This window comes from Pelophylax lessonae (assembly GCF_965119305.1).
Source record: "Pelophylax lessonae genome assembly, chromosome: 2".
Taxonomy (NCBI): Eukaryota; Metazoa; Chordata; class Amphibia; order Anura; family Ranidae; genus Pelophylax; species Pelophylax lessonae.
This window is the reverse complement of record NC_138769.1, coordinates 393,117,837-393,145,791: the sequence shown is the minus strand read 5'-3', so window position 1 is coordinate 393,145,791 and position 27,955 is coordinate 393,117,837. Positions and strand designations below refer to the sequence as shown.

Below are 27,955 nucleotides of genomic sequence, written 5' to 3'. Positions count from 1 at the left end.
GCCAGCCCCTGAGGTCTGCACGTGTGTGCGCTCGCTGGCTGGCCAGACTAGGGTGACCACTAGATCTAGATTATCCAGCCCGTCACCCAGTCCGGCAGTGGATTGAAGATCTGACAGGAAAAAACCAGGAGAAAAATTATAATTAAAAAGAAAAAATTGTCAGGACCAAAGATCCCAGCAAGTAACTAGTACCTATAGCAGAGAGGAAGTATACCACCTGGGACTGGCCATAGGCATGGCCAAACTTTTTTTTCTGCCTAGTGTCCTACTCCTGTAGATGACAGTATAACCCAATGGTTAAGAAGATCAGGAGCTGTGTCCGTCAATGAACGAAAGAGAAATCCTCCACATCGTGTCTTTTTGATGGCTGTCACAGAAAACAGGAAGTACATGCTCTATCGGAGACACACGCCACAATAACACTACATTTTATAGTACAGTGTGGAAAGTTTAGCACCCCTTTCAGGATTTAGCTGCTCTCGGTTTCCGCACTTCTCCTGTCCAGCTGACAAATGTCATGCAGGACTGAACAGAAGTGAAATCTTTTCTATAGAGACATGGCCATTAGGGGCCCATTCACACCTCTCGTATTACCTTGCATTTAAATCTCTGCATTTTAATGCAGGTTAACCACTTACGGACCGCCCACCGTGTATTTACTTCGGTACTTTGACGTTAAATTCCGGGGTTATGGCAGCAGATAACTGCCATAACCCCAGTATTTTTTTAAACAGCGGGCAGTCCGCTTTAACATAAGGGTGGTCCCAGCGGCGGATTCGGCACGGGATCACCCTTATAGGCGGCGGGAGAGGTATCATCCTTTTGACCCCAGATCTCACATTAAAGAGGTCCTGACATGCTTATTTCTATTACAAGGGATGTTTACATTCCTTGTAATAGGAAAAAAAAAATCATCAAAAATTAAAAAAAAAAACTGTGTAGGAATAAATAAATTAAAATATATAGGGAAAAAAATTAAAGCGCCCCGCCCCCATTAGCTTGCGCGCAGATGTGACCGCATACGCAAGTCGTGCCTACATATGTAAACGGCGGTCAAACCACACATGTGAGGTATTTCCGCGATCCTTAGAGCGAGAGCAATAATTTTAGCCCTAGATCTCCTCTGTAACTCTAAACTGGTAACCTGTAGAAAGTTTTAAATTGTCGCCTATGGGGATTTTTAAGTACCAATGTTTGGTGCCATTCCACGAGCGTGCGTAATTTTGAAGCATGAGATGTTGGGTATCCATTTACTCAGCATAACATATTTCACCTTATAAAAAAAATGGGCTAACTTTACTGTTTTCTTTTTTATTAAAAAAAAAAAGTGTTTTTTTTCCCCAAAAAAATTGCACTTGTAACACCATTGCGCAAATACGGTGTGATAAAAAATATTGCAACCATCTCAATTTTATTCTCTAGGATCTCTGCTAAAATATATTTTATATATATATATATACTGTATGTATGTATGTATGTATGTATGTATGTATATATATATATATATATATATATATATATATATATATGTATGATGTTTGGGCGTTCTAAGTAATTATCTACCAAAAAAAATGATTTTAACTTGTAAAAAACAAGTGTCAGAAAAAGGCCCGGTCCAGAAGTGGTTAACTCATTACACAGTAAACACATGGTATATGTGGGTTGGAATTAATTTTGAATAGCACCCCAATACACATTTGCAAAAAAGTCTGCATTATAGCGCTTTAATGATCCATTTTTAGGTATTAAACAATATTTGCTTATCCCAGAGATTAGCTATAATCACTGTATACTTTCATATCTATTGTTCATACCTATTACGCCAAGTTTTGCTGCAAACATCAGCGTTATTCCTATGGGTAAACCTACAAGGTAAAACCCAATAGCATTCGTAATAGCGCCAATCTTTTGCTTTCCAGTTCCTCTAAGTATGCCAGAACAGGTACCCTAGAAGTAAACACCAGTTGTGAATTATGAGAGTCAATGATAGGCTACCATTACATATATTTGAGATATATATAACAGATATTATAGTACTTACAGCTATAGCATCGCACAGGTGGAATGGAACAAAGATGACCATGAGCTTGGAAACCAGTGTTACAATCTCTCTATAAGAAAAGGAAATTAATTAGAGCAGAGTAACTGGAGGGTTAAGATGGAACGTGTCCTGAACAGACAAATCCACTTAAAAGACCTCAAAACAGATAGGATTAGCTTTTTTCCACGACCACAAATTTAGATTTACTGTGAGACATGCTGTCAAGGGAACACATATGTGCCCTAAGAATATAAGTAAGAGGCTGCCTGAAATGCAATGGGGAAAGTGGGGGTGGCCAGGGAGGAACAGGCTGTAAATGGGAGGGCTTGTATTAAGTGGCTGTGGAGTGGAGTAGGGGGATGGTGGCTGTGGAAAGAAGAAACACGAGGGGGTAAAGTGAAATGGCCGGAGGGATGCGGCTACGGTCGTTTTTCAGTCAAACTTTGCCTACACCTCTTTTCTCTCCTGCATCCCTGTTTGGCTCTTTTCTGCACTTTTGTCCCTTTCATTCTCTCATGGCTCCTCTTCAACCCTTTTAGAATCTGCCAGCCTCCCTATAGGCTCTATCTCCTACCCTCCTTACCTTCCTGCTTAACTCCACAAGTCCCTCATAGACAGCTCCACCATGGTCATGCCACATACTTATTCAGTCACCATCACTGCTAGTGGTATGGCACTTGTCAAATTGTGCTGAGCACGGCCAGTAGAAGCAACTGTACTGCCCTATTGTGATTCTCTGGCCTGTGACCTCAACTGCTGCTTAACCTGCCACTACACTTAGAAGAGATGCAGGATGAGCAACGCCAGAACAGCCAAAAAACTGCAGCCAGGTCCTCTCCTGCAGTTCACCGCTGGGAGTGCTGGCAAGGACACAACACAGCTCATCCCACCTCCAAATAATAGAGCAGACAAATAAGGTCCTATGCGCCGTTAGACCCTGTGGATATGTGAAATGACAGCCTCAATCCGGGCTTAGGCATTTCACATATCCACAGGGTCTTGCAGTGAAGTACGGCGCATAGGACCTTTTTTTGTCTGCAGCGCCAGGACACCCATTTTCTAAGAAGAGGGAAGTGAGCCCAAGACCAGTGCAGCAGGAGTCTTCTAAACAGTAAAGGAAACAGTTTCTGTGTTACTATGCCTTTGTTTTAGTTTCTTCTTGGGCTTTGATTTAATATATAAAAGGATAATCAAGAATTCAGAGAAAATGCCATTTATTCTACCCACCTGTCAGAGGTAAACATATAAGCAATTACATCTTTCAGTCCAGCCAGCAAACTACCAGACACTAAAGAGCAAAACGCTAGGAGAAAGAAAACAAAAAGTTTAGGCTAAAATGTAACAGCACACTTAGGATTTTCAAGAGTTAAAACTCTAGATAAGTGTCCTACTTTCATTAATCTTTTTTTCTTTTTTTTTTTTAACACTTTTTGCGGTTCTCCATGCAGGTTTAATCACTGGCCTCATATCCCTTTACCAATGGCTGCAGGTTGTGATACACTAACATACAGTATAGAGGAAGAATAGCTAAACTGCAAAAAGAAAAGACATTCTATGGTTAAAAGTGAGCCACCATGAGCTTCTCTAGGATCAGATTGCATATAGGCTGTGCATTCTGAACTTGCATCTCCCAGGAAGAACTACAGCACCTGCATTACATACTGTAAGAAGTATGCAACCAGAAATACCATCTGTTCTTTCTGGATTCACATACTGTATACAAATATTCAATGACAGATAAAGTCACAGCATGTACCTTTTTCAGATTTTTTTCTAATGTAAATCTTAAAACAAACACTCACCTATCTTACATATTCAGTACACGGTTACATAGTCATTCGATACTAAATACAAAACTAGACAATATGAAGCCTAATGTATACTAAAGGAAGATGAAGCTAAAATAGCTGAGATTACACTAACCACTTCCGCTTCGAAAGATTGTACCCCCTTCATGACCCCTTCATGACCAGGCCATTTTTTTTATATTTAGCACTACGCGATTTTATGGTATTTTTGACTTACCGTAAAATCCATTTCTCTGATTGTTCATTGATGGACACAGCAGCTTCAGATCTCCATAGCCGTTGGGTTATACTGCCCCCTACAGGAGGACACTAGGCAGAAAAAAAAAATTCTGGCTACGCCCATGGGCAGTCCCAGGGGGTATACTCCCTCTATCTGCTATAGGCACTATATACTATCCTGCACTCTGATAGTGCGCACCTCAAAACACTGGTTAATAGTATTCTGTACTTGCAATACCTCCGGCTTAGGCGCAACTGTTCTGTTGATATTAACTTTAAACGTGAATCGGATAACTTAAGAACACGCCTCTTGCAAAGAGGATATAACAAATCTCTATTACGTAAGGCTTATAATAAAGCTAAGAGTAAAACACGTCATGAGCTATTATTTAATAAAAAAAGAGAGGGATGGAGATGATAAAATGTCATTTATCACTACGTATTCGAGACAGCACTCAGAGATCCGCGCGGTGCTTGAGAATAATTGGGATATACTTACCAACGACCCAGTTCTTCGCAAGTACCTAGGAGTATCTCCTCTACCTAGGAGACCTATAAATAGTAATCAGGAGCATAAGGGTCTGTAAAAATGCGGGAGCCTGCAAAACCTTGCAGCCAAAAGAAGCATCCACAGATGCCAACACATTCACTTTATAAAACTCTGTGAAAGTGTGCACCAACAAAAAAAGTGGCCACTTTGCAAACCTGCGCCACTGATGCCTGATGACGAAAAGCCCAGGAGGCACTAAGCGTCTGAGTAGAGTGCGCCTTAACAGGGAAAGGGAAAGGAGGAACCTGATACTTGATGGAATAGGCCTGAATCAATGTCTGTCTGATTCATCTGGAAATGGTCGCAGAGGGAGCGGACAACCCTTTACGAGGCCTATCTGTGATCACAAAGAGGCTGACTTCCTGAAAAACTCCATAGCTGCCAGGTACACCCTAGATGCCCGGAGCACATCCAAAGCAAGGCAATTTCCTTTGGATGTTTAGGCCTGGGACACAGGGAAGGCAACACAATGTCTTCATTCAAATGAAAATCAGACAACCTTTGGAAAGACGATGGACAGGGGAGAAGAACCACCTTATCTCTGAATCACCAGGTAAGGTGAACAGCATAACACTCGACACCCTGTTCGCAGAGGTGATCGCCACCAAAAAGGCCACCTTCTGGGACAGTGTAAGCAGGGGGATCTCCCGAAGACTCAACGGGAAGGCTTCTGGAGGACCGAAAGCACCAAATTGAGGTCCCAAGGCGGCAACAGAGCCTGCACAGGGCGAACAAAATGTCGGACACCCTGAAGAAAGGTATGCACCAGGGAGTGAGTGGCCAAAGGTTGTTGAAAGAAATCCGCCAAAGCTGACACCTGGCTCTTGATGGTACTCAAGGCCAATTTGTTCGACCCCCCTCCCCCCCTGTTGAAGGTAGGTCAAGATCCGAGCCACCGAAAAGGAGCGAGGATGAACCCCAAGAGACTCACACCATGCAATGTACGTCTTCCACGTATGATGGTAGCTCCTCCTAGAAGTAGATTTCCTAGCTTTTAACAGTGTAGGAATCACCGACTCAAATAAACCTCTATCCTTCAGCACCTGGCGATCAACTGCCAAGCCGTCAAAGCCAGCAACTGTAAAGCAGAATGGAAGATCAGTCCTTGGGACAGAAGATCCTCCCTGAGAGCAAGCTTCCAAGGAAAGTCGGCGACCAGCTGCACCAGATCGGTGTACCAAGCCCAGCAAAGCCAGTCCGGAGCCACTAAGATGACTGGAATCCCTTCTGCCTTGATCCTGCATAGAAGGCTTGCCAGAAGCTTGAGAGGAGGGAAGGTGTAAATCAGACAATACTGACCCCATGGGGCCACTAGCGCGTCTGTGACATCCGCCAAAGGATCCCGAGACCTTGCCACAAACCTCTGAACTTTACAGTTGAAACAACAAGCTAACCGGTCCACACCGGGGGTCCCCCACCGGAGACAGTTTTTGAAAACACCTCCGGGTGAAGAGACCATTCGCCCGGCTCCAACACCTGTCGACTGAGGTAGTCCGCCTGCCAATTTTCCACCCCTGGAATGTGCACAGCATAGAGGGCTGGAACATATCGTTCTGCCAACCTTAGGATGCCGGCTACTTTCCAGGCCAGAAATTTTTGTGCCTCCTTGATGATTGACATATGCCACAGCCATGGCATTGTCCAATTGAACCCTTACAGGGCACCCCTGCAAACGATCTGTCCACAGGAAAAGACAAAGCCTGATTGCCCGAATCTCCAGGATGTTGATTGGCAGACTTGACTCCCGAGTCCAAACTCTTTGAGCCGAGTCTGTTCCCAAGACACCTCCCCACCAAGACAGGCTGACATCCGTGGAAACCACTGTCTAATACAGGGGGAGAAAGGACTTCCCCTGCCGAAGCGCCGGGGAACGGAGCAACCAAATCAGGGATCCCCTCGCCCCAGGCTCAACAGGATCAGATTGTCCAGGGATTCAGGATTCTTGTCTTCTTGGCAAGAATCTCCTTTTGCAGAGGCCTGGTTTGGAACTGAGCAAACGCATCCGCCTTGAAGGTGGAGACCATCAAGCCCAGCACCTGCATGCAAGTCCTGAGAGATGACTGACTGTTGGACAACAGGAACCAAATCACATGCTGCAACTTTAGTAGTTTCACCTACCCTGGTTGAGGCTGAATCCAAAGTCAGGAAAAAAGTCACAGATAAACTCTGGCGCTTACCAATAGGTGATGGTGAAGAGTACAGTGCCTGACTGATCCTGAGCTGCTGTTGAAAAAGACACCTTGGGAGGGGGGCAACAGAAAAAAGCCACACAGTTAGAGGGAAAGCGCTTACAGGAGCAGGCTACTGAGTACTAGGAGACTAGCTCATAAAAATTCAAAGTTTATTGTAAATCCAAAGTGATAACACAAAGTAAGCCAGATCAATCCACTGCTGCAATAATGCAGGGGGTAGGGTACCTTTAGGAAGGGGAGGGGGAAGCCTCGATCCATCCTCCACGATGGAGTCTGCGCTGGAGCCGTACGGTGTAGGAGGCAGAGGGGTGTTCTCTCCGGTATAGGGGTGCCGCTTGATGGAGGAGGGGCATTCTGGCCAGGTGACCGGGATGGATGTACAGTGTAGCGTGCCTCGGCCGTGTAGCATTATCTCCCCCTTCTCTCATTATCTTATGTTTACTCAGGCTCTTGTATCTTGCATAGTCAAAGGTAAGACCTGGCTTCTGTAGGGATTCTTTTGCAGTGTAGTTGTGTTTCTTTCCATTCTCTTTTCATTCCTTCACTCTGAATGCTGACAGTCAGCATTCAGATGCAAAGCAAGTCAGCAGCACCTCTTGGAAATAGATAGCTATGAAAGTTTTCTAAAGTTTAAAGTTGCACCCCTTGGCAAGCGGAGCGAGCGGATCCTCCCTTTACAGTCTGCACATACAGAAGGTCAAATTAGATTGCAGTTACAAAAATTAAGGAATGAAAAGAGAGTGGAAAGAAACACAACTACACTGCTGCAAAAGACTCCCTACAGAAGCCAGGACTTACCATTGACTATGCAAGATACAAGAGCCTGAATAAACATAAGATAATGAGAGAAGGGGGAGATAGCGCTACACGGCCGAGGCACGCTACACTGTACATCTATCCCGGTCACCTGGTCAGACTGCCCCCCTCCTCCATCAAGCGGCACTCCTTTACTGGAGAGAACACCCCTCTGCCTGCTACACCATACGGATCCAACGCAGACTCCGTCGTGGGAGGACGGATCAAGGCCCCCCCCCCTTCCTAAAGGTACCCTACCCCCTACATTATTGCAGCAGTGGAACTCCTTTTATTGATCTGGCTTACTTTGTGTTATCACTTTGGATTTAGAATAACTTTGAATTTTCATAAGCTAGTCTCCTAGTGCTCACTGGTTAGGGCACTGCTAGTGGATACCAGTATCAGGTAGCCTGCTCCTGTCAGCACTTTCCCTCTAACTGTGTGGCTGAATCCAAAGTCAGTTGAAACAAACAAAGATAAAATTCCCAGTTCAATTTGCCTCAGACCTAGGTAGTCCAGGTTGTTGGACGGGGTCAGAGTCGATTTCTGAAAATTCAGTTTCCAGCCGAACTCTTGTAAAGTTCACACAGTGATGTCCAGATCGTCTCCTAAGACAGACGGAGACTCTGCTCACAGAAGGAGATCTCCAGGTACCCCAGTACCGCAATCCCCTTCTGCCTGAGCAAGGCCAACACCGGGGACAACAGTTTTGTGAACACCCGAGGAGCTGAAGCAAGATCAAAGGGTAACGTCACAAATTGATAATGCTTCTCTCCCATGGCAAAGCGAAGAAAACGCTGATGCCCGACATACATTAGGATATGAAGGTAAGAGTCCTTGATATCGATAGAGGCCAGAACATCCCCTTAAAGAAGGGATGCCACCACCGTGCGAACTGACTCCAGCTGACATTTCTGAACCTGCACAAAGCGATTCAGGGCCTTGAGGTCCAATATTGGACAGACCTTGCCTTCTTTCCTGGGAACAGTAAACAGATTTGAATAAAATCCCTGAAAAGGTCCCAACTCTGGAACTGGCACAATTACTTCCTGTGGATAACAGATCCTGCACCGCCCTGCAGCCAATCCAGGGATAGGCGCAAGTTAGAAGGGAAGAACCTTGCCGGAGACCAGAGCCGAAACTCGATCTTGTAACCAGACCGAATCAACTCGTGGACCCATTTGTCTTGAAAGAAAGAGACCCACGGGTCTGGAAAGAAGTGAAGATGTCCCTCCACCCCAGATACGGGTGAGGGCGCTCCTTCAGGCAGAGGAGGGCTTGTCTGCAGAACCAGTGGAAACCACTTTTGACTTACCAGCCCTGGGCCTCTTGGAACCTTCCGCAAAGTTATGGGTGTATTTTTGTCCCATGTCCTGCGAGCCCGCAAAACGAAAGGACCACTTTTACGATGAAGCTCTCAGCTCTTGGCAACCTGTGGAAGCAGAGTACTCTTACCTCCCATAAGACCTTTTATGATCTCTTCCATAGAAGCTCTGAACAGGCGGTCTCCTACAAAAAGGGAGATCAGTCAACACCTTTTAGGAAGTATGGTCCGCAGACCAGTATTTCAGCTAAATCATGCAGTGAAGGATCACAGCTGTCACAGACACTCTGCAGGATAAAGGGGCTGCATCCAGAGAGGCATCACAGATATACTGTAAACCCTGTATCAACTGATCTGCCAACTCCGCCAACCCAGGAGGATGTTGACCTCCTTTCAAATCCTGGTGCAGAAGGTGATGGTAAACACAGGTCTCAAAATTGAACCTGCCACGGTGAAAAGATATCGGACCAGAGCCTCAGCTCTCTTGTCCACCGGGTCTTTAAAAAACAGGTAATCCTCCACCGGAAAAAGCGTGGCTTTATTCAATCTGGAAACCTGAAAATCTACCCCCAGTGGAACTGTAAGTTTCTTCAAAAGGGGCTCTTCAAATAGGACACCTCCTAGTGAAACGCTTAGGTATCCCAACTATGTTTTGGGGATCCCCACTGACTTGCGACAATCTCATTGAAATAGTCAGGAAAGGAGAACACTTTGGATGGTCTGCGGGTACCAAATTTCACCGATGCAGCATTAGCAGTGTCCTCAAATTTTTAAGCTTCCCGCACTGAAGCAAACAGTGCCTCCACAAGTGTAGTTTCATGTGCAGCTGAAGTGGAAGAGGATTCATTCTCACTGTCAGAGCACACAGGGTGCGTGGACGCAGATCCGGTGGGTTGATTTGCGTTCGTGGCAGCCAAATCCACCTCGGAATCTGAGGAGGCAGAGGCTACAGGTGAAGGGGGTGGGGGTCCCGCAGCTTCCGAGTGTCAGGTGGTGACACATGCTCCAGGGCTCCATAGTTAAACCAGAGGCCACCCGCAATATGTGAAAATATTGCAATAGAAAACCCCCCTCACCACTGCAGCGGTAGTGTTACAAATCCCAGCGCATGGGCGGTGCTACTATAGCAGAAAGAGGGAGCTGTACACCCGCAGGGACTCCCCACCACCGACTCAGGGAAGGATACAGAGCGCCAAGCTACTTGCCATGCGGCGATCAGAGAGGAGGAAGTGCCGTCACTGCCACTAGAGGCCCACCGTCACATCACCGCTCACAGACTTTAACAAAATGGCCGCCGCATTGAGGTCAATGGGAAACTCCGAACACATGGCCGCCAAAGCCTCAGAACAGCCATCCACAGTAAAATGGCTGCACCACGTGGTGCGGCGCAGCACCCAGGAACCCCAACAAACCTCCAGATACTTGTAGTCCACCAGGGGGGCCCTAACAGGGACCCCCCCCCCGACATTGCCACATAAAATTGTATTGTGAGCCACCGGTGGCGCGCTCCCTCCCCTCCAGCCCAACACCGCATGACCCCTACTTGAAAGTAGCCAGGCCACCCCAAGGAGGGGGGGGGTCAAGGGGGTTAGGTGAGGGTGACATGTGCAGGGGAACCCTGCTAGAGAGGAGTGGGAACACCAGGTGGGAAGGAAGGGCACATAGAAGGCCTACCAAGCTGAGGAAAGGGCCCGTGTCCACCCCAATATTTTCCCAGAGGAGGGGGGGGGGACACTACTCACAACACAAGGGAACCGAGCAGGCACCACTCCAGGCAGTCCACACAACCATCTTGGAATGGGGGTGCTGCGGGCTAGAGGTACGCTGCGACTCAGGTCGTGACCAGTGTCGAGACCAGGGCTATGCGTCCTTGTGAGATGTTTCACTCGCCGGCCTGGACTTACTGTAAAATCCTTTTCTCTGAAGTTCAATGACAGACGCAGCTCCGTATTCTTCTTAACCATTGAGTTATGCTGCCCCCTACAGGAGTAGGACATTAGACAGGAAACCACGCCTATGGGGCAGTCCCTGAAGGCATACATCCACTCACTCTGCTATAGAAGAAAAAAAAACCCACTCAGAAATAGAGGGGCGGGTGCTGCGTCTGTCAATGAACTTCAGAGAAAAGGATTTTACGGTAAGTCAAAAATCCAGTTTTCTCTATCGTTCATTGACAGAAGCAGCTCCATATTCTTCTTAACCATTGGGACATCCCAAAGCAGTATTTGCATGAGGGGTGGGAAAACGCAGAGAAAGAACGTAATACCCCAAAGGCTAAACTTAGCCAATGAGGTAGCACGGAGCTCAACCAGGAACCACTGGAGCTCACCTAGAAACAACATACACTCAAAGAGAAAAATTGTTCTTTTAAACAGCAGCCTGCAAAACCTTGCGGCCAAAAGAAGCATCCGATGATGCCAACACATCTACTTTGTAGAATTTTGTGAACGTGATGACCAAGTTGCCACCTTGCAAACTTGCATTACTGATGCCTAATGGCGAAAAGCCCAAGAAGCACTCAGCACCCTAACAGAATGCGCCTTTACAGGGAAAGGTGGAACCTGACCCTTAAGTGAATACCCCTGTACCATCGTCTTTCCTGAAAGACTCAATAACTGCCAGGCAAACCCTAACTGCCCAAACCACAGCCAAAAAATGCAAAGCAATTTCCTTGGGTTTAGGACAGAGTTAAGGCAGCGCAATGTCTTCACTCAATGGAAAACAGAAACCACATTAGGAAGAAAATGACTGATTAGGTCAAAGTACCACTTAATCTCTGTGGAACACCAGAGAAGGAGAACGGCAGGACAGCGCCACCAATTCAGAGGCTCTGAGGCAGAGGTAGTAGCCACCAAAAAGGCTACCTTCTGTGACAGTGTAAGCAGAAGAATCTAAAAATCAAAAAACGTGCTGCGCCAGAAGTGCACAAAAATAATTAGTGATTACATGAATCAACAAGTGTTATCAACAAAATATGGTGTCCATCATATGTGCTCTGATGAAACATAAATGTTCATATAAAGTGCTCCAAACTAATGATTAGTATATCCAGGTGATGACAGGACAGCCTCAATCCCTTGTGAATCAAGCAGGAACCACCAGTGTGTGAACTCCCTCCACCAGTAAGATTGGCCTCTCACCTTGATACCAGACCCAAATGGGCCAGCATGAGCATATCAGGGGATAAACAGACTATCACAGGTAACCTCTCCAGCCTTCACCTCCGGGGGTCGCCAGGACATAAAATAAAGATAAAGCAAAGATCTAGTGCTCTCTGAATGTAAATAATGAGCTTTCATTGAGCATAAAGGGGTAACTCACATTTGTTGGGCACTCAGCCGTGCCTGCTATTATGGCATTCAGTGTTGGAGAGTAGCACCCGAGCGATCGGCGTCAGGCATGCAGGCTCCGCCTCCCTATACGCGTTACGCCTGGAGCGTGGGCTCCGTTTGGCTTCTTCGGTAGGGGTAGAGAACGTAGAGAGGGGATAAACAGACTGTGATAGTCTGTTTATCCCCTGATATGCTCATGCTGGCCCATTTGGGTCTGGTATCAAGGTGAGAGGCCAATCTTACTGGTGGAGGGAGTTCACACACTGGTGGTTCCTGCTTGATTCACAAGGGATTGAGGCTGTCCTGTCATCACCTGGATATACTAATCATTACTTTGGAGCACTTTATATGAACATTTATGTTTCATCAGAGCACATATGATGGACACCATATTTTGTTGATAACACTTGTTGATTCATGTAATCACTAATTATTTTTGTGCACTTCTGGCGCAGCACGTTTTTTGATTTTTATGTTTTTGTTGTGAGGTGTGGACACAATTTGTGTATGCAGCCGGATTTATATATTGATTTATTCTAGCACATTTTATACACATTTGAATTTCACTTAGTCTTGCGCTGATAGTTTTTTTACTATAAGCAGAAGAATCTCCCTAAGTTTTCAAAGGGAGGTTTTTTTAAGAACAGACAATACCAAGATCCCACGGAGATAACAGGGACTGTATTGGAGGAGCCACAGGACGATCTCCCTGGATAAAAGTGCGAATCAAAGAATGCTTAGCTAAAGGGCGTTGAAAAAACACAACCAAAGCCAACACTTGGCCTTTAATAGTACCCAAGGCCAACTGCTGCTCAACCCCTCTTTTGAGGAAAGCCAATATCCTAGACACTGAAAAGGAGCTTGGATGAACCTTAATTGATTCACACCATGAGATGTACAATTTCCATATACCATGATGAATCTTCCTGGAGGTAGGATTTTCTATATTATATAGAGAGAAAGGCAGCCGCACTCGAACTTGAAGGTGCAAAATATAAAATCCGTTTATTTGAATCCAAAAGTTAAAATCAATCCAAGATACAGTCCATGATACAGTCAGAGACAAGGGATGAAAGCATAGCAGTTGACGCGGTTCACGGATAAACGTCCGCTTAGTCGTTGGTCCTTGAGACAACTGATTTTTCCTGAGAGGAAGTCTCCAAGAAGCATCGGCGGCCAACCTTACCAGATCTGCGTACCCAGACCGACGAAGCCAGTCTTGGCCCACCAGAATGACCGGAATCCCTTCCACCTCTATTCTGCGTTAAAGTCTCTGCAGATGTTTCAGCAGAGGAAACACATAGATCAGCCGATACTGACCCCAAGGAGCAACCAGTGCATCTGTGGCATCGGCCAGAGGATCCTGAGACCTAGCTACAAACCTCTGTACCTTCTTATTGAGCCGAGAAACGAACAGATCTACATTGGGTGTCCCCCACCGGACACAACAGGTGAAAACAGCTCCGGGTGCAGGGACCATTCCCCCTGATCCAACACCAACGACTCAAGTAATCCGCCTGCCAGTTCTCAACTCCGGGTATATGCACGGCAGAGAGGACTGGAACAAAATTTCCTGCCCATATTACGATCTAGGCCACCTCCCGGGCTGCCAGGACACTCTTGGTGCCCCCTTGATGATTGACGTAAAATCCTGCAGACGATTTTTCCAGTGACTCAATCAAAGCTTTATCACTCTAAATATATTAATCGGAAGTCCGGACCCTTTCAGAAGGTAGGTCCCCTGGACACACAGCTTTCCAAGTACTCCCCCCCCCCCCCCCCCCCAGCTGGACAGGCTGGCATCGGTGGTTACCACAGTCCAATACAATGGAAGGAAGGGCTTACCCTGACGCAGGGCCAAGGAACGGAGCCACCACAGAAAGAGCACTTCTTGGGTTTTGACTCAACTGAATCAGATTGTCCAAAGATTTTGAAACCTTGTTCCACTTGACAAGAATACCCCTTTGCAGAGGTCTCGTGTGGAACTGAGCAAACGGAACCGCCCCGAAGGTAGACACCATCAGGCTTAGAGCTTGCATGCAAGTCCGAAATGAGGACAGAGTGCTGGATAACAGCAACTGAGTCACCCTCTGAAACGTTTGCAGCTTTTCCGGGGGAAGAGTCCAGAGTCATTCCCAGATAAACCATTTTGCAGGCTGGGACCAGAGCAGATTTTCTGAAATTGATAGTCCAACCGAACACTTGCAGAGTCCACACAGTGATTGACAGGTCGCCCACCAGAACTGAGTGGAGCCTGCTCTTAAGAGGGGATCGTTCAAGTATACTAGTACCGCAATCCCCCGCTGTCACAGTAATGCTAATACCGGAGCCAACACGTTGGTGAAGACCCTGGGGGCGGAGGCGAGACCAAAGGGTAACACCACAAAGCAAGCGGGCACTCAGGGGGGGGGGCTTTGTGACTGCCACGAGTAGGCCGCAAAGTGGACTAAATTATCGGCCCGATCCAGCCACGTGAGAAGCAGACCAGCTGATGAAGAAACATCCCCCCCAAAATCTATAACCACAGGGAGCCCAAAGGTCATCCCTTCCCCAGTCACTAAGTCCCAGGGGGCTGGGAACTTGCTTAAAGACCCCCATGTGCGATCCAGATGGCCCGGTCAGCAACAACCGCATCCACCCCCCTTACTGGAGAAAGTGGCAAAGCCTGCTCCTACAAAATCCCGCGAGGTTTGAGGGGGGCTGTAGGTTGAGGCCAAAAGCCTACCATGACTGTTAGAGGGGCTGAGGGAAATAGAAGGAAACCCGGGGGACCGACCACCCCAAGGAGTGGCCAACGTCCACCCCGAGACCGCCAAAGCTATGGGGGACACTACTCACCATACCAACGACAAATCGGGTGGGCGCCACTCCGGACAGACTACCTCTCCACTCGGGGTGGGGGTGCAGATGGCCAAGGGGCACATTGCGATTCAGGCCGAACCATGTCGTGTGCATCCCAGCGAGGTGTTTCACTCCTGGGGCCTGTCCATTGGGGCTCTGTCGTGGCGAGGCCTAGCGGGGGGCTATAACCTGCACATGCTCGCTGGCCGGACTAGGATATCCAGTCCGGAACCCAGTCCAGCTGTTGATTGCAGTTCTCTTGGGAACATAACTAGCTAAAAAAATTAAAATTTTAACAAAGGTTCCTTTTAAAATAAAAAAACAAACAAGCTAACACCGAAGTCCCAGCCGGGAACTAGGTCCTACTCCTAAAGTAGGCAGAAACAAACTGAATCCTATAGCAGAGTGAGTGGGTGTATGCCTTCAGGGACTGCCCCATAGGCGTGGTAAAGTTTTTTCCTGCCTAGTGTTCTACCTCTGTAGGGGGCAGCATAACCCAATGGTTAAGAAGAATATGGAGCTGCGTCTGTCAATGAACGATAGAGAGACAACATTTGTATCTCTACAGGAATGAATGTTGGAAGTCATCAGAGCTTCACCTCATTCACCAAGGTCCTGGGAAAATTCCCTTGCAAAGTGAGCAGTCTGTCTTTAGTAAATTAACCCCAATGTGTATATCAAAGTAAGAAGATCTGTGTATTTTTAGAGTGCATTCAGTTGACTTAACTGCAGCATTTGAGTCTGCATTCCAGGATATTCTGATGCTTCAAAGAATGGAGTACAATGTGGTGCAGGGGTAGACATGGGTATCACTAACTACACTTCCTTCATTACCACAACATACCCATGTAAATGTCCATCTTTCTTCAAGTCCTCTTGAAACCTCATCTGTTGGAATGTATGTCAGATATTTCCATACAGGTTTTTTTTTTTTTTTTTAATCAAAGTCTTTATTTCAGAAGACCATCAGCAAGGGTAATAAGTACAGGATTATCTTACATATAATTGCTAAATAGAAACACTTTTTACATTGGAAGTAGGATAGGTATGTTAAGCCAATTACCAAAACCATTTGTATTAAGATGATAAAAAACTGCCTTTTTGCTGATATTAACTGCAAAGCAAAGCTTTTCGGGCCTGTGATAACATCTTCTACAACTTCTCCTCCCAACACCGCAGAACGGGGGGCCTCTCTGGTCACCATCTTAAAGCAGAGTAGCATAAAGGAAAGCCAGCCAGTGGTGTTAAAAGTTACTGGCTAGATATATTTGTTCAAAAGATGTGTTTCTTTTAATTAACTTACTGTATGTGCAGTGAGTAAGGACTGGAGGTAAGCACTGGGTTGGCATCTTGGGGAATCTAATTTGGTGCCAAAGGTGACAATTAGAAATTATTAGAATAATGGGTAATGTTTGAAACAGGATTTAGTAGGTGCGGTAAGATGTTTAATGTCATGACATTGTTTTGTCTAAACCATGTCATTGCTTCTTTTTCCCAGCATTGCAAGTCTGCTTTTATAGTCTTTGCTAAGGTTCTCATTTTAGGGAACATGGGTTCCTAAATAGATATAGCAAGAGGACCAACTCAAGGTAAAGCTTCCTCAGATTTGGTCCGGTAGACAGCTACATTCATACTGTAGCTTCTGATTTAGAGAGGTTTCTTTTGAAGCTGGAGATACTGCCATGCAATTCGCAGTTTTAGTAACACTGGAATAGAGATTACCAAGGTGAGAAAGAAAATTAAGTCATCAGGGTATGTGGTGACCTTGCGTCAACCTATGTTAGTAGTTAACCCCTTAATGTCCAGATGTTCCCTAATATTGCATAGAGAGAGTTTTATGGTAAATATAAAGAGGGCACCCTTACAAACAGTAACAGTTCAAGATAGTCTTGTTAACGTTGACTGCTGCCATCAATGTTCAGCAGAGGGCAGTGATCCAGTTTTTGCCTACAAATTTTCCCATACCAATATGTGCCAAAGTGGCAGGTATACAATAAATTCCAAACTGACTTCTGTCAATTGCTTTCTCAGCATCGGTGGACAGAAGAATAAATTAAAATAGGTATACACTAGGTGAAATAAATGCCGTTGAGGATCTGTTGGGTGTAACAAAGCTGCAATGCTTCTTGAATAGAATGAACTGTTCTTCACAAGATTACTTGTTGGCCCAATTTGTTTTCTGTTACAGACTTGGAAAAAACATGCAGCAAACTGTGTCAAAACTCATAATCTGCAAATTGGTTCCAGATCCATGACTAAATTTGTCCTTTAAAGTAGTTGTTAAGCCATTATATCCATTCATACGTTCCTCTGTGTTTCCTAATGCTAGGTGCCCCTGTGTGTCTGTTTTTTTTAAAAAATATGCCGTCTATACTTTATTTCAGACCGCCTCTCTCCTCTCGATCTGAGAGCTGAAGGAGAGTCCGAAAATTCCCTGCTAATGTCAGCCAGGAGGAGGGGAGGAGAGGAGGAGAGAGGTGACCACTCAGGTGAGTGCCGGGAGGTGCTCTGAAAAAAAAAAAAAAAAGGTATAGGACGGCATTTTTTTAAATAAAGCACTCACACAGGGGCACACAGCTTTAGGAAACACAGAGGATTATATGTAAATCTAAAAGTTATTTTAGCCACAGGATGGGAGGAGAGGGGCAGGCACTGTCACTAGTTGACAGGCAGGGGAGCAGAGACGAGAGCTGCCAATGATGGAGGCATGTAAACAGATCACAGCGTCAGGGCTCAGCAGCCATGATAAACTGTGGTCAGTTTACAGGGGGGGATGGAACCAGGCAGGATCAGCCAGGTATTTCAGGTGATAGAAAGGGCCAAATGATACAGCACAATCACTGTGCTGTATAACATGCTTTAAAGGAGCAGGATCCATATTTTTTTTTTTTTTGGGTAACAAACGCTGATCAGCATAACAGGCAGACGTCCAGGATTCTCAGCAGGTGCCAGCAATGGTAGACTACACATTTCTTTACCAGCAGGTGCCCTTTAAATAAACTGAATGATCAACAAAAAACATTTTCTGCTGCTGTAAGTATAAAATGCATTATTGTAACAGTAAATATCTATCTTACCTATACATACGAGGACAACTTTACATGAGGTTTTTGCTTGCTCCACATTCCCAGCTCCTAACGCATTCCCTATTCTGACATTTGCTGCCACAGATAATCCAACTGCTACCTGCAAAAAAAATAAAAAATTTTGAAAAAAATCATGCAACATCATATTTTCTTAGATCAGTAATCCGGGTCATTATCAGAGGCATTTAGTCTTATCAAGTCAGTTTTCAAACATTCTTTGAAGGTTAAAAAAAAAAAAAATGATAATATATATATTGTACACTATTTCTCACTGCTCTTCTTCATTCTATCCAAACATAGAAGATGACTTATGTTAGCAGGATCTGATCAGGGCTATGAGCAAACAAGTTCAACAGACATTTAGGCCATTTTTGGGTCGTGTTGGAAGTTTTTGAGCAATAGACGACCAAGCTTTTTCTGGCACTTTGTTTGCTAAAAAGTTACCTACAACCTCCAAACATAATACTTTTTTTTAGTAGAGACTCTAGGGAATAAAATGGCAATTGTTGCAATTTTTTATGTCACGTGGTATTTGCACAGCGGTATTTTAAACAGTTTTTTTGGACAAAATGCACTTTTATGAATAAAAAAAAACAATATATACCCCAATATTTTTGTAAAATGTGAAAGATGATGTTACACAGAGTTAAATAGGTACCTAACATGTCACGTTTTAAAATTGTGCACGCTCGTGGAATGCCAACAAACTATGGTACTTAATCTCCTGTTTGGAGTTACAGAGGTGTTGCGCTAGAATTATTGTTCTGGCTCGAATGCTTGCAACAATACCAGACACGTATAGTGCGAACACAATTTCCATATGCGTGCACAACTTACATGTGGCGTCGCTTCTGCATGCTGACACAGAGGGGTAGGGGTGCTTTTAATTTTTTTTTTTTTTTAACCTGTCCCTTTTGTTTTCTACTTTTATTCCTATTACAAGGAATGCAAACATCCCTTGTAATAGAAATAGGGATGGCAAGTCCTCTTTATGGAGAGAGTGTCATGTACCTGGGTGTCCTTGAACCGGGAGCTTCCCTGTTCCATAGCTTGCAGCCTTATCTGTTGTGCCACAAAGAAGCTCTGGAGTTTGTGCAGTGATTTTCCAGCATGATGCTTTACTTTTGGACTCACTAGCTCCACCTGCTGCCAGCTGCAAACAATGTACAATTTAACCAGCTGTGATCAATTTACACAGCTTTCAAAAAGCAGCACTTCCTGTTCCTCAATGCCCGTTTGTTAGGAATTTCTTCCTGTTCCTGGGTGTGCTGCTTGCTCTTTGATAGACTTTCGTGTATGACAAAATATTCTTTGGATTACGTTTGGATACCGCTTTGCCCGATCTGTTGCCGGCCTGATCCCTGACTACGTTTTCGCCTGAATCCTCAGCACTCAAACTCCACTTCGGACTTTACCTAACAGGTACCTAACATAACAAACGGGCCATAATGTCAGTGGACCCTGCTGAGATTGTTAAGGCGCTTATGCATCAGGGAGAAATTGATTGGAGCTCATGAACGGCATATTTCTTCTCTGGATGCTAAGCTAGATGAACTTTGTGCTATGCTAAAATCCAGTTTGCCTGGCTCCTCTGTATCTGTCCAGACTCCTGCTCCAATCCAACCCACCTCTTCTGTGCCCCTCAAACTTCCCTTACCTGAAAAGTTTGGTGGTGACACCGAGGACTGCAGAGGTTTTTTAAACGTTTGTCGTTTGCACTTCCGCAACAACCCTGGGGCTTTCAGTACTTCTTCTGCCAAAGTGACATTTGTAATTTCATTGTTAAAAGGGAAAGCCCTGGCATGGGTCTCTCCTTACCTGGAACGCAATGATCCTGTGCTGCAAGATGCTGATAGATTTCTGGCTTCTCTTCAGACTGTATTTGACAAGTTGGATAGAGCTTCTGCAGCCGAGAGCTCACTTTTGGACATACAACAAGGTAACAGGACTGTGGCACAGTATGCTATTGAGTTCCGTACCCTGGCGGCTGAGACTAAATGGGACTCAGGGGCATTACGTGCAGCTTTCCGTAAAGGTCTTACAGATCGCATTAAGGATGAATTGGTCTAAAAGGACTCCCCAGAAGATCTTGAAAAATTCATAGAGTTGTGTGTTCGTCTGGATCTCTGGTATCATGAAAGGTGCCAGGAGAGACTCAAAACTCATAAGCATCCAAGGCCGGTATATCGCTTGGCCCCTAACTTCCAAGCACCACCTCAGCCTGAAACAGAAATTTCTGTTGAATCCAAGTCTCCTGTGGAACCCATGGAAGTCAGCCATCTCCACCTCTCAGAATCGGAGAGACAGAGGAGGCGTGCATTGGGCTTATGCTTATACTGTGGACTTAAAGGACATTTGCTATCTGGTTGTCCAGCCCGTCCAGTAAAAGACAGGGTCTAATCAGTGTCGGAGGAGCTGGGTTAGACCTTACAAGTACTTCCTCCAAAACCAAGATTACTGTACCCGCAACTTTCCACTTAGCCTTTAAACTTGTCTCCTCCTGAGGCTTTTGTAGATTCGGGAGCCGCTGGTATATTCTTGGATTACAATTTTGCTAAAGCAAATAACATCCCATTTGTTTCAAAGTCTAGACCCCTGAGTATTACCACCTTGAATGGACAGCCATTGGCAGATGGCCTTGTCAAGTTTGAGACCACCACTATTACCCTTCAGGTAGGCGCACTCCATAAAGAGGAAATCATTCTGTCTTTTATTGATTCCCCACTTCTGCCTGTTATCCTTGGCTACCCTTGGTTACAACAACACAACCCTTCCTTTGATTGGGTAAAGGGAGAATTAACCTCTTGGGGGTCTTCTTGTTATTTGAACTGTTTATCTCAACCCACAAGACTTTCTGGCTGTCTCTTGGCTTCCGCGACCATCCCTCCTACCTTGCCTCATGAATACCATGAATTTGCAGATGTGTTTTGCAAGAAAAAGGCGGGGGTTTTACCTCCACATCGTTCTTTTGACTGTGCGATTAATCTGATCCCTGGAGCACCTCTTCCCAAAGGAAGGACATATCCCCTGTCTCTGCCTGAACAATAGTCCATGGAGGAATATGTAAAGGACAACTTGGAAAGAGGTTTTATTCGACCCTCTTCTTCTCCAGTAGGGGCAGGTTTCTTCTTTGTCGAAAAGAAGGATGGGGGTCTCCGACCATGCATAGACTATAGAGGGTTAAATCAGATCACTGTAAAGGACTCCTACCCGTTGCCTCTTATTCTAGAGTTATTTGATATGCTTAAGGGAGCCGTTCTCTTCACCAAACTTGACCTCAGAGGGGCTTATAATCTGGTTTGAATTAGAGAGGGAGATGAGTGGAAGACAGCTTTTAACACCCGCAATGGACACTATGAGTATCTGGTTATGCCATTTGGACTCTGTAACGCTCCTGCTGTCTTCCAACGTTTCATGAATGACATTCTTCATGATTTCAGTAACCGTTTTGTGATAATCTATCTGGATGATATCTTAATTTTTTCCAAGACTCGCCTTGAGCACCGCTCACATGTAAGGCAAGTATTACAGTGGCTAAGAGAAAACCACCTTTATGTAAAGATTGAGAAATGCAGTTTCCATCAAAACCAGATATCTTTTCTTGGATACATCATAAATAGTGTCGGTTTTCTAAATGGACCCACAGAAACTCTCTGCTGTCTTGCAATGGCCCCAACCGACCACTTTGAAGGGACTCCAAAGCTTTCTGGGGTTTGCAAATTACTACAGGCATTTCATCAAGGGTTTTGCCTCCATAGCTGCCCCCCTTACTGCTATGACTAGGAAAGGCACCAAATGCAAACTGTGGCCCTCTGAAGCAGAATCAGCTTTCCAGCTTTTAAAGGGTATGTTCAGCAAGGCTCCAATTCTTCAGCATCCAAACCCTGATCTCCAATACATTGTTGAGGTGGATGCCTCTGAGGTAGGAGCAGGTGCCGTGCTGTCCCAGAGACAACCTAAGACCAGCAAGATTCATCCAGTGGCGTTTTTTTCTAAAACTTTTTCTCCAGTGGAGATGAATTATGATGTTGGGAATCGAGAACTACTTGCTATAAAACTTGCATTAACCGAATGGCGACATCTTCTGGAAGGGGCTCTAAAGCCTTTTTCTATCCTGACCGACCATAAAAACCTGCTGTATCTTCAGACTGCTAAACGTTTGAATTCACGTCAAGCTCAATGGGCTCTGTTCTTTTCCCATTTTAATTTTGTCCTTTCCTATGTCCCTGGTCATAAGAACAGGAAGGCCGATGCTCTTTCCAGACAGTTTGTTACTTCTGAAGAAGATCAACCTACCGAACAATATATTATTCCACCTCACAAGATTGTCGCACAGATCTCTGCAGCTCTTTCCCAACAGTTACAGGAAACCCAGAATCGTGTTCCTCAAGGGCTGAAGGTACCACCAGGTCGCCTGTTTGTAGCCCCCAGCCTCAGGAGAGCTGTACTCCTCTATCACAATCCCTCTTAAGACCTTGCAGCGTCATGTTTGGTGGCCTCATATGAAAAGAGATGTTACAGACTATGTGGCTGCCTGTCCAACCTGTGCTGCTAATAAAGTACCTCGCACATTGCCTGCTGGGCTCTTACAACCGCTTCCTGCACCTCGCCAGCCTTGGACCCATTTAACTATGGACTTCATTACAGAATTACCCAAATCTGATGGCATGACTGCTATAAGGGTTATAGTGGATCGCTTTTCAAAGATGTCTCATTTTGTACCACTCTCTGGATTACCTACAGCGGAAGCTCTGTCTACCCTCGTCCTTTCTCATGTTGTGAAACATCATGGTATACCTACCAATATCGTCTCAGACTGCGGATCTCAGTTCATTTCCCAATTCTGGAGAGCATTTTGTAAGAAACTGGGAGTAACGCTCTCACTTTCTACCTCACATCACCCGCAAACAGATGGTCAAACCAAAAGCATGAACCAGACCCTTGAAACCTATCTTCGGCATTACATCAACTCGTCAACTCCAATTGGTCTAAATATTTGCCCTTGGCTGAATTCACCATTAACTCTCGTTTGCACAGTGCCCTGCATACCACGCCATTCTATACAGCATTGGGCTATCACCCTCAGACCTTTCCGCTACTTCAGCCTTCATCTGGTGTACCAACAGCAGATCAACGGGTAAAGAATATCTTGCTACACTGGAAAAAGATTCACTTATTGCTACGGAAGTCAGCAGGCAGACATAAACTTTTCTCCAACAGACGACGACGCCATATACCTCCATATGCTGTGAGGGACAGAGTTTGGCTGTCTACCAAATACATAAGACTGAAGCAACCCTCTACCAAATTGGGCCCTCGATTCATTGGTCCTTTTAGGGTTATTTCTAGAGTCGGACCAGTCTCCGATCGGTTGAAATTGCCCTCCTCACACTGGATACACCCTATGTTCCATGTTTCTCTCCTTAAAAGGGCAATCTTCAATCATTACTCCAGAACTCAAAAACTACTTCCTCCTGTTCTTGTTGATGGACAACATGAGTTTGAAGTCTCTAAGATTCTGGATTCTAGAAGGTGGGGTCGTGGCCTACAGTATCTGGTTCATTGAAAAGAATACCCCATCACAGACTGTTCCTGGGTTCCAGCTAAAGATTTGCATGCCCCTGCTCTCATCCGAGACTTTCATGCCTCTTTTCCTGCTAAGCCTCGCTAGGCCCCCCGAGGGAGAGGAGGTCCTGTCATGTACCTGGGTGTCCTTGAGCCGGGAACTTCCCTGTTCCATAGCTTGCAGCCTTATCTGTTGTGCCACAAAGAAGCTCTGGAGCTTGTGCAGTGATTTTCCAGCCTGATGCTTTACTTTTGGACTCACTAGCTCCACCTGCTGCCAGCTGCAAACAATGTACAATTTGCTCAGCTTTCAAAAAGCAGCACTTCCTGTTCCTCAATGCCTGTTTGTTTGGAATATCTTCCTGTTTCTGGGTGTGCTGCTTGCTCTTTGATAGACTTTCGTGTATGAACTTTTGCCTGTATTCTTGACCCCTCTTCAGCCTGCCGAATCTGTACTTCACCGTCAGCTTGTGTATGACTTCTGACTGCCTGACCATTCTTTGGATTACGTTTGGATACCGCTTTGCCCAATCTGTTGCTGGCCTGATCCCTGACTACGTTTTTGCCTGAATCCTTAGCACTCCACTTCGGACTTTACCTAACAGGTACCTAACAGAGAGCTGGGGTCAAAGACACCCCAAATCTCTCCTCTACCCTTAAAAGCAAAAGATAAAAAAAAAAAAAAAACACTGGATTTTTGTCTTACTGTCAAATCCTTTTCTCTGAAGTTCATTGACGGACACAGCTCCACATATTCTTTGACCCTTGGGTTGTGCTGCCCCCTACAGGAGTAGGACACTAGGCGGAAAATAATTGACTACGCCTATGGGGGCCATCCTAGGGGGCATACTCCCTCTTCCTGCTATAGGACTTCCGTTTTGTAACAAGCACTGTCAGACGAACACATAACCCAACTCAGAGGGGTGGGTGTTGAACATTAGAAAAGGATTTTATGGTATGACAAAAGTCCAGTTTTCTCTTTTGTTCATTGACGGACACAGCTCCATATCTTCTTTGACCCTTGGGATGTCCCAAAGCAGTGACAAGTGGGAAAAAACACAGCAATAAACATACTTTCTAAAAAGACTAATCATAGCCACCCAGGTAACAAAGGAGCTCAAACAGGAACAACCAGAGCACACCTGAAAAAATTTAAAATTACACCCTCAAGAAGCTTAAGCCTCTCCAACAGCTGCATGCAAAACCTTGTGCCCAAAAGCAGCATCCACAGAGGCAAATACATCCACCTAGTAAAATTTTGTGAGGGTGTGCACAGGCGACCAAGTGGCCGCCTTGGAAACCCGGACCACTGACGCCTGACGGAAGGCCCAGGAGGCATTAAGTGCCCTCATAGAATGCGCCTTAACTGAGAAAGGGAGGAACCTGACCCTTAATGGAATAGTCCTGCACCTCCGTCTGCCTAAACCACCTGGAAATGGTCGCAGCAGATGCGGCATGCCCCTTACGAGAACCACCTGTAAGGGCAAACAAGGAATATCCGTAAGGACAAACATGGAATTCGATTTCTGAAATGACTCAGTTGCCGCCAGGTACATTCTGATTGCCCGAACCACATTCAAGGAATGTAAGGCAATCTCTTTATGATGCTTAGGTTTAGGACACAAGGAAGGCAACACAACATCTTCATTCAAGTGGAAACCAGAATCGACCGTAGGAAGGAATGACTGGCAGAGTCGTAGTACCACCAGGTAAGGTGACCGACAGGACAACGCAGCCAACTCAGACACCCTGCATGCCGAAGTAATAGCCACTAAGAAGGCCACCTTCTGTGACAAAGTAAGCAGAGGAAGTTCAGGAATATTTTCAAAAGGCGGTTTTTGAAGAACCGATAGCACCAGAATAAGGTCCCACGGAGGCAACAGAGACCATACCGGGGGAGCCAGGCGGTGTACCCCCTGAACGAAAGTGTGAACCAAAGAATTTGTGGCCAAAGGGAGTTGGAAGAAAATAGCCAAGGCTGAAATACGGCCCTTGATGGTGCCCAGGGCCAAACGTGGATCTACACCTTTTTGGTGAAACTCCAAAAGACGAGACACCAAAAAGGAACAGAGGGAAACCCCTCAAGACTCACACCAAGTAATGTACGCCCTCCAGACTCGATGATAAATCTTCCTAGAAGTATATTTTCTAGCTTTCAGCAGCGTAGGAATTACCGATTCTGACAACCCTCTGTCTTTCAGCACCCGACCGTAAAGCAGGATGGAAGATCGGTCCTTGAGCCAAAAGATCTTCTCTGAGAGGGAGTCTCCAAGGGACATCAGCAACAAGTCTTACTAGATCTGCGTACCAAGTCCGGCGAGGCCAGTCTGGAGCCCCCAGAATGACTGGAATCCCTTCTGCCTCGATCCTGCGCAGAAGCCTCGGCAGAAGTTTTAGTGGAGGAAAGGCACACATTAGATGATACTGGCCCCAAGGGGCCACCAGAGCATCTGTGGAGTCGGCCAGAAGATCCCGAGACCTTGCCAAAAATCTCTGAACCTTCTGGTTGAGACGAAATGCAGGCCGAAAAACAGGCCTACAAAGGGAGTACCCCACCGGAGACAGTTGTTGAAACACCTCCGGTTGAAGAGACCATTCTCCCCTATCCAGCGTCTGCCAACTGAGGTAGTCCGCCTGCCAATTTTCCACCACTGGAATATGCATAGCAGAGAGGGTTGGAATAAAACGTTCTGCTCACCTTAGAATGCCGGCCACTTCTCTGGCAGCTAGAGCACTTTTGGTGCCCCCTTGATGATTGACATACGTCATAGCCGTGGCGCTGTCTGATTGCATCCTTACCGGGCGCTCCTGCAGATGATCTGTTTACAGAGACAGGCAGAGCCTGATTGCCCAAATCTCCGAGATATTGATTGGCAGACTGGACTGCTTCAGAGTCCAAACCCTCTGATCTGGAACCGTGCCCAAGACACCTCCCCACCCGGACAAGCTGGCATTCTTGGTGACCACTGTCCAGTACAGGGGGAGAAAGGATTTTCCCTATCAAAGCGCCGGGGAGCGGAGCCACCATATCAAGGACCCCCTCATACCCTGGCTCAACAGGATCAGATTGTCTAGGGAATGTGGATTATTGTTCCATTTAGCAAGAATCTCCTTTTGCAGAGGTCTGCTATGGAACTGAGTAAACAGAACCGCCTTGAAGGTGGAGACCTTTGAGCCAAGCACTTGCATGCAAGTCCTGAGAGAGGACTGCCGATTGGATAACAGGAGCCGAATCGCATCCTGAAAATGCTGGAGTTTTTTCTCTGGGAGAAACACCCTGGCTGACGATGAATCCAGTCAGACCCAGATAGTCCAGTTTGTTGGATGAAATCAGAATTTTGAAAATTCAGTTTCCAGCCGAGCTCTTGTAAAGTTCACACAGTGATACCCAGATAGTCAGTGGGGTTCCCCAAAATCCATGATCGGGGTACCTAAGCATTTCGCTAGAAGGTATCCTTTTGAAGAGTCCCTTGTAAAGAAACTGACAGTTCCGCCAGTGGTGGATTCCCAGGTTATATAAAGCCACACTGCTAGCGGTGGAGGACTCTCAGTCCTTTAAGGACCCTGTTAACAAGAGAGCTTTGGTCCGATACCTTTTTACCATGGCCGGTTCAATTTTGAGGCCGGTGTTTGCCATAACCTTGGTCTCCCAGACCGTAACGGAATGGGTAAAGCTTCTGCGCCCGGATTTGGAAGCATCTTCCTGAGCTGTTGGAACTGGCGGACCAGTTAGTACAGGGCTTGCAATATGTGATGCCTCCCTGGATGCAGGGTGTACGTGACGGTGGTGACTCTTCGCCGCATGATTTGGCTGAAATGCTGGTTTGTGGACCAGGCGTTCAAAAATGTGCTGACCAATCTCCCCTTTGTAGGAGACCGCCTGTTTGGAGCTTTCATGTAAGAGATCATTAAAGGTCTTACGGGAGGTAAGTGTACTCTGCTTCCTCAGGTTACCAAGGGCAAATGGCCTTGTTGCAAACGTGGTCCTTTCTTCTCAGCCCACAAACGGCCCCTTCGCCCTGCAGGATCGCAGGACAAAGGATCAAAATCTGCCCGTAACTTAGCGGGAGGTTTCAAGAGACCCTGGTCTGGTAAGCCAAAAAGCGGGTTCCGCTGGTCCCGCAGACAAGACCACTTGTGCCTGAAGGGGCGCCCTCACCCGTATCTTGGGTGGGTGGGGGACGTCTTTGCTTTTTTCCTGA

General features: G+C 46.0%; 1 protein-coding gene across 1 annotated transcript in view; it reads right to left on the bottom strand.

Moving 5' to 3' along the window:
* The window catches only part of LOC309546397 (multidrug and toxin extrusion protein 2-like), a 167,737-nt gene that overhangs the window by 31,155 nt on the left and 108,627 nt on the right, over positions 1-27,955 (bottom strand). Inside the window, exons 11-14 of the mRNA XM_082246056.1 lie at positions 18,180-18,288; positions 3,269-3,344; positions 2,042-2,111; positions 1,815-1,947 (exon numbers count right to left, since the gene is read on the bottom strand). Of these exons, the coding sequence (XP_082102182.1) occupies positions 1,815-1,947; positions 2,042-2,111; positions 3,269-3,344; positions 18,180-18,288 (388 nt within the window). The remainder of the gene's footprint in view (positions 1-1,814; positions 1,948-2,041; positions 2,112-3,268; positions 3,345-18,179; positions 18,289-27,955) is intronic.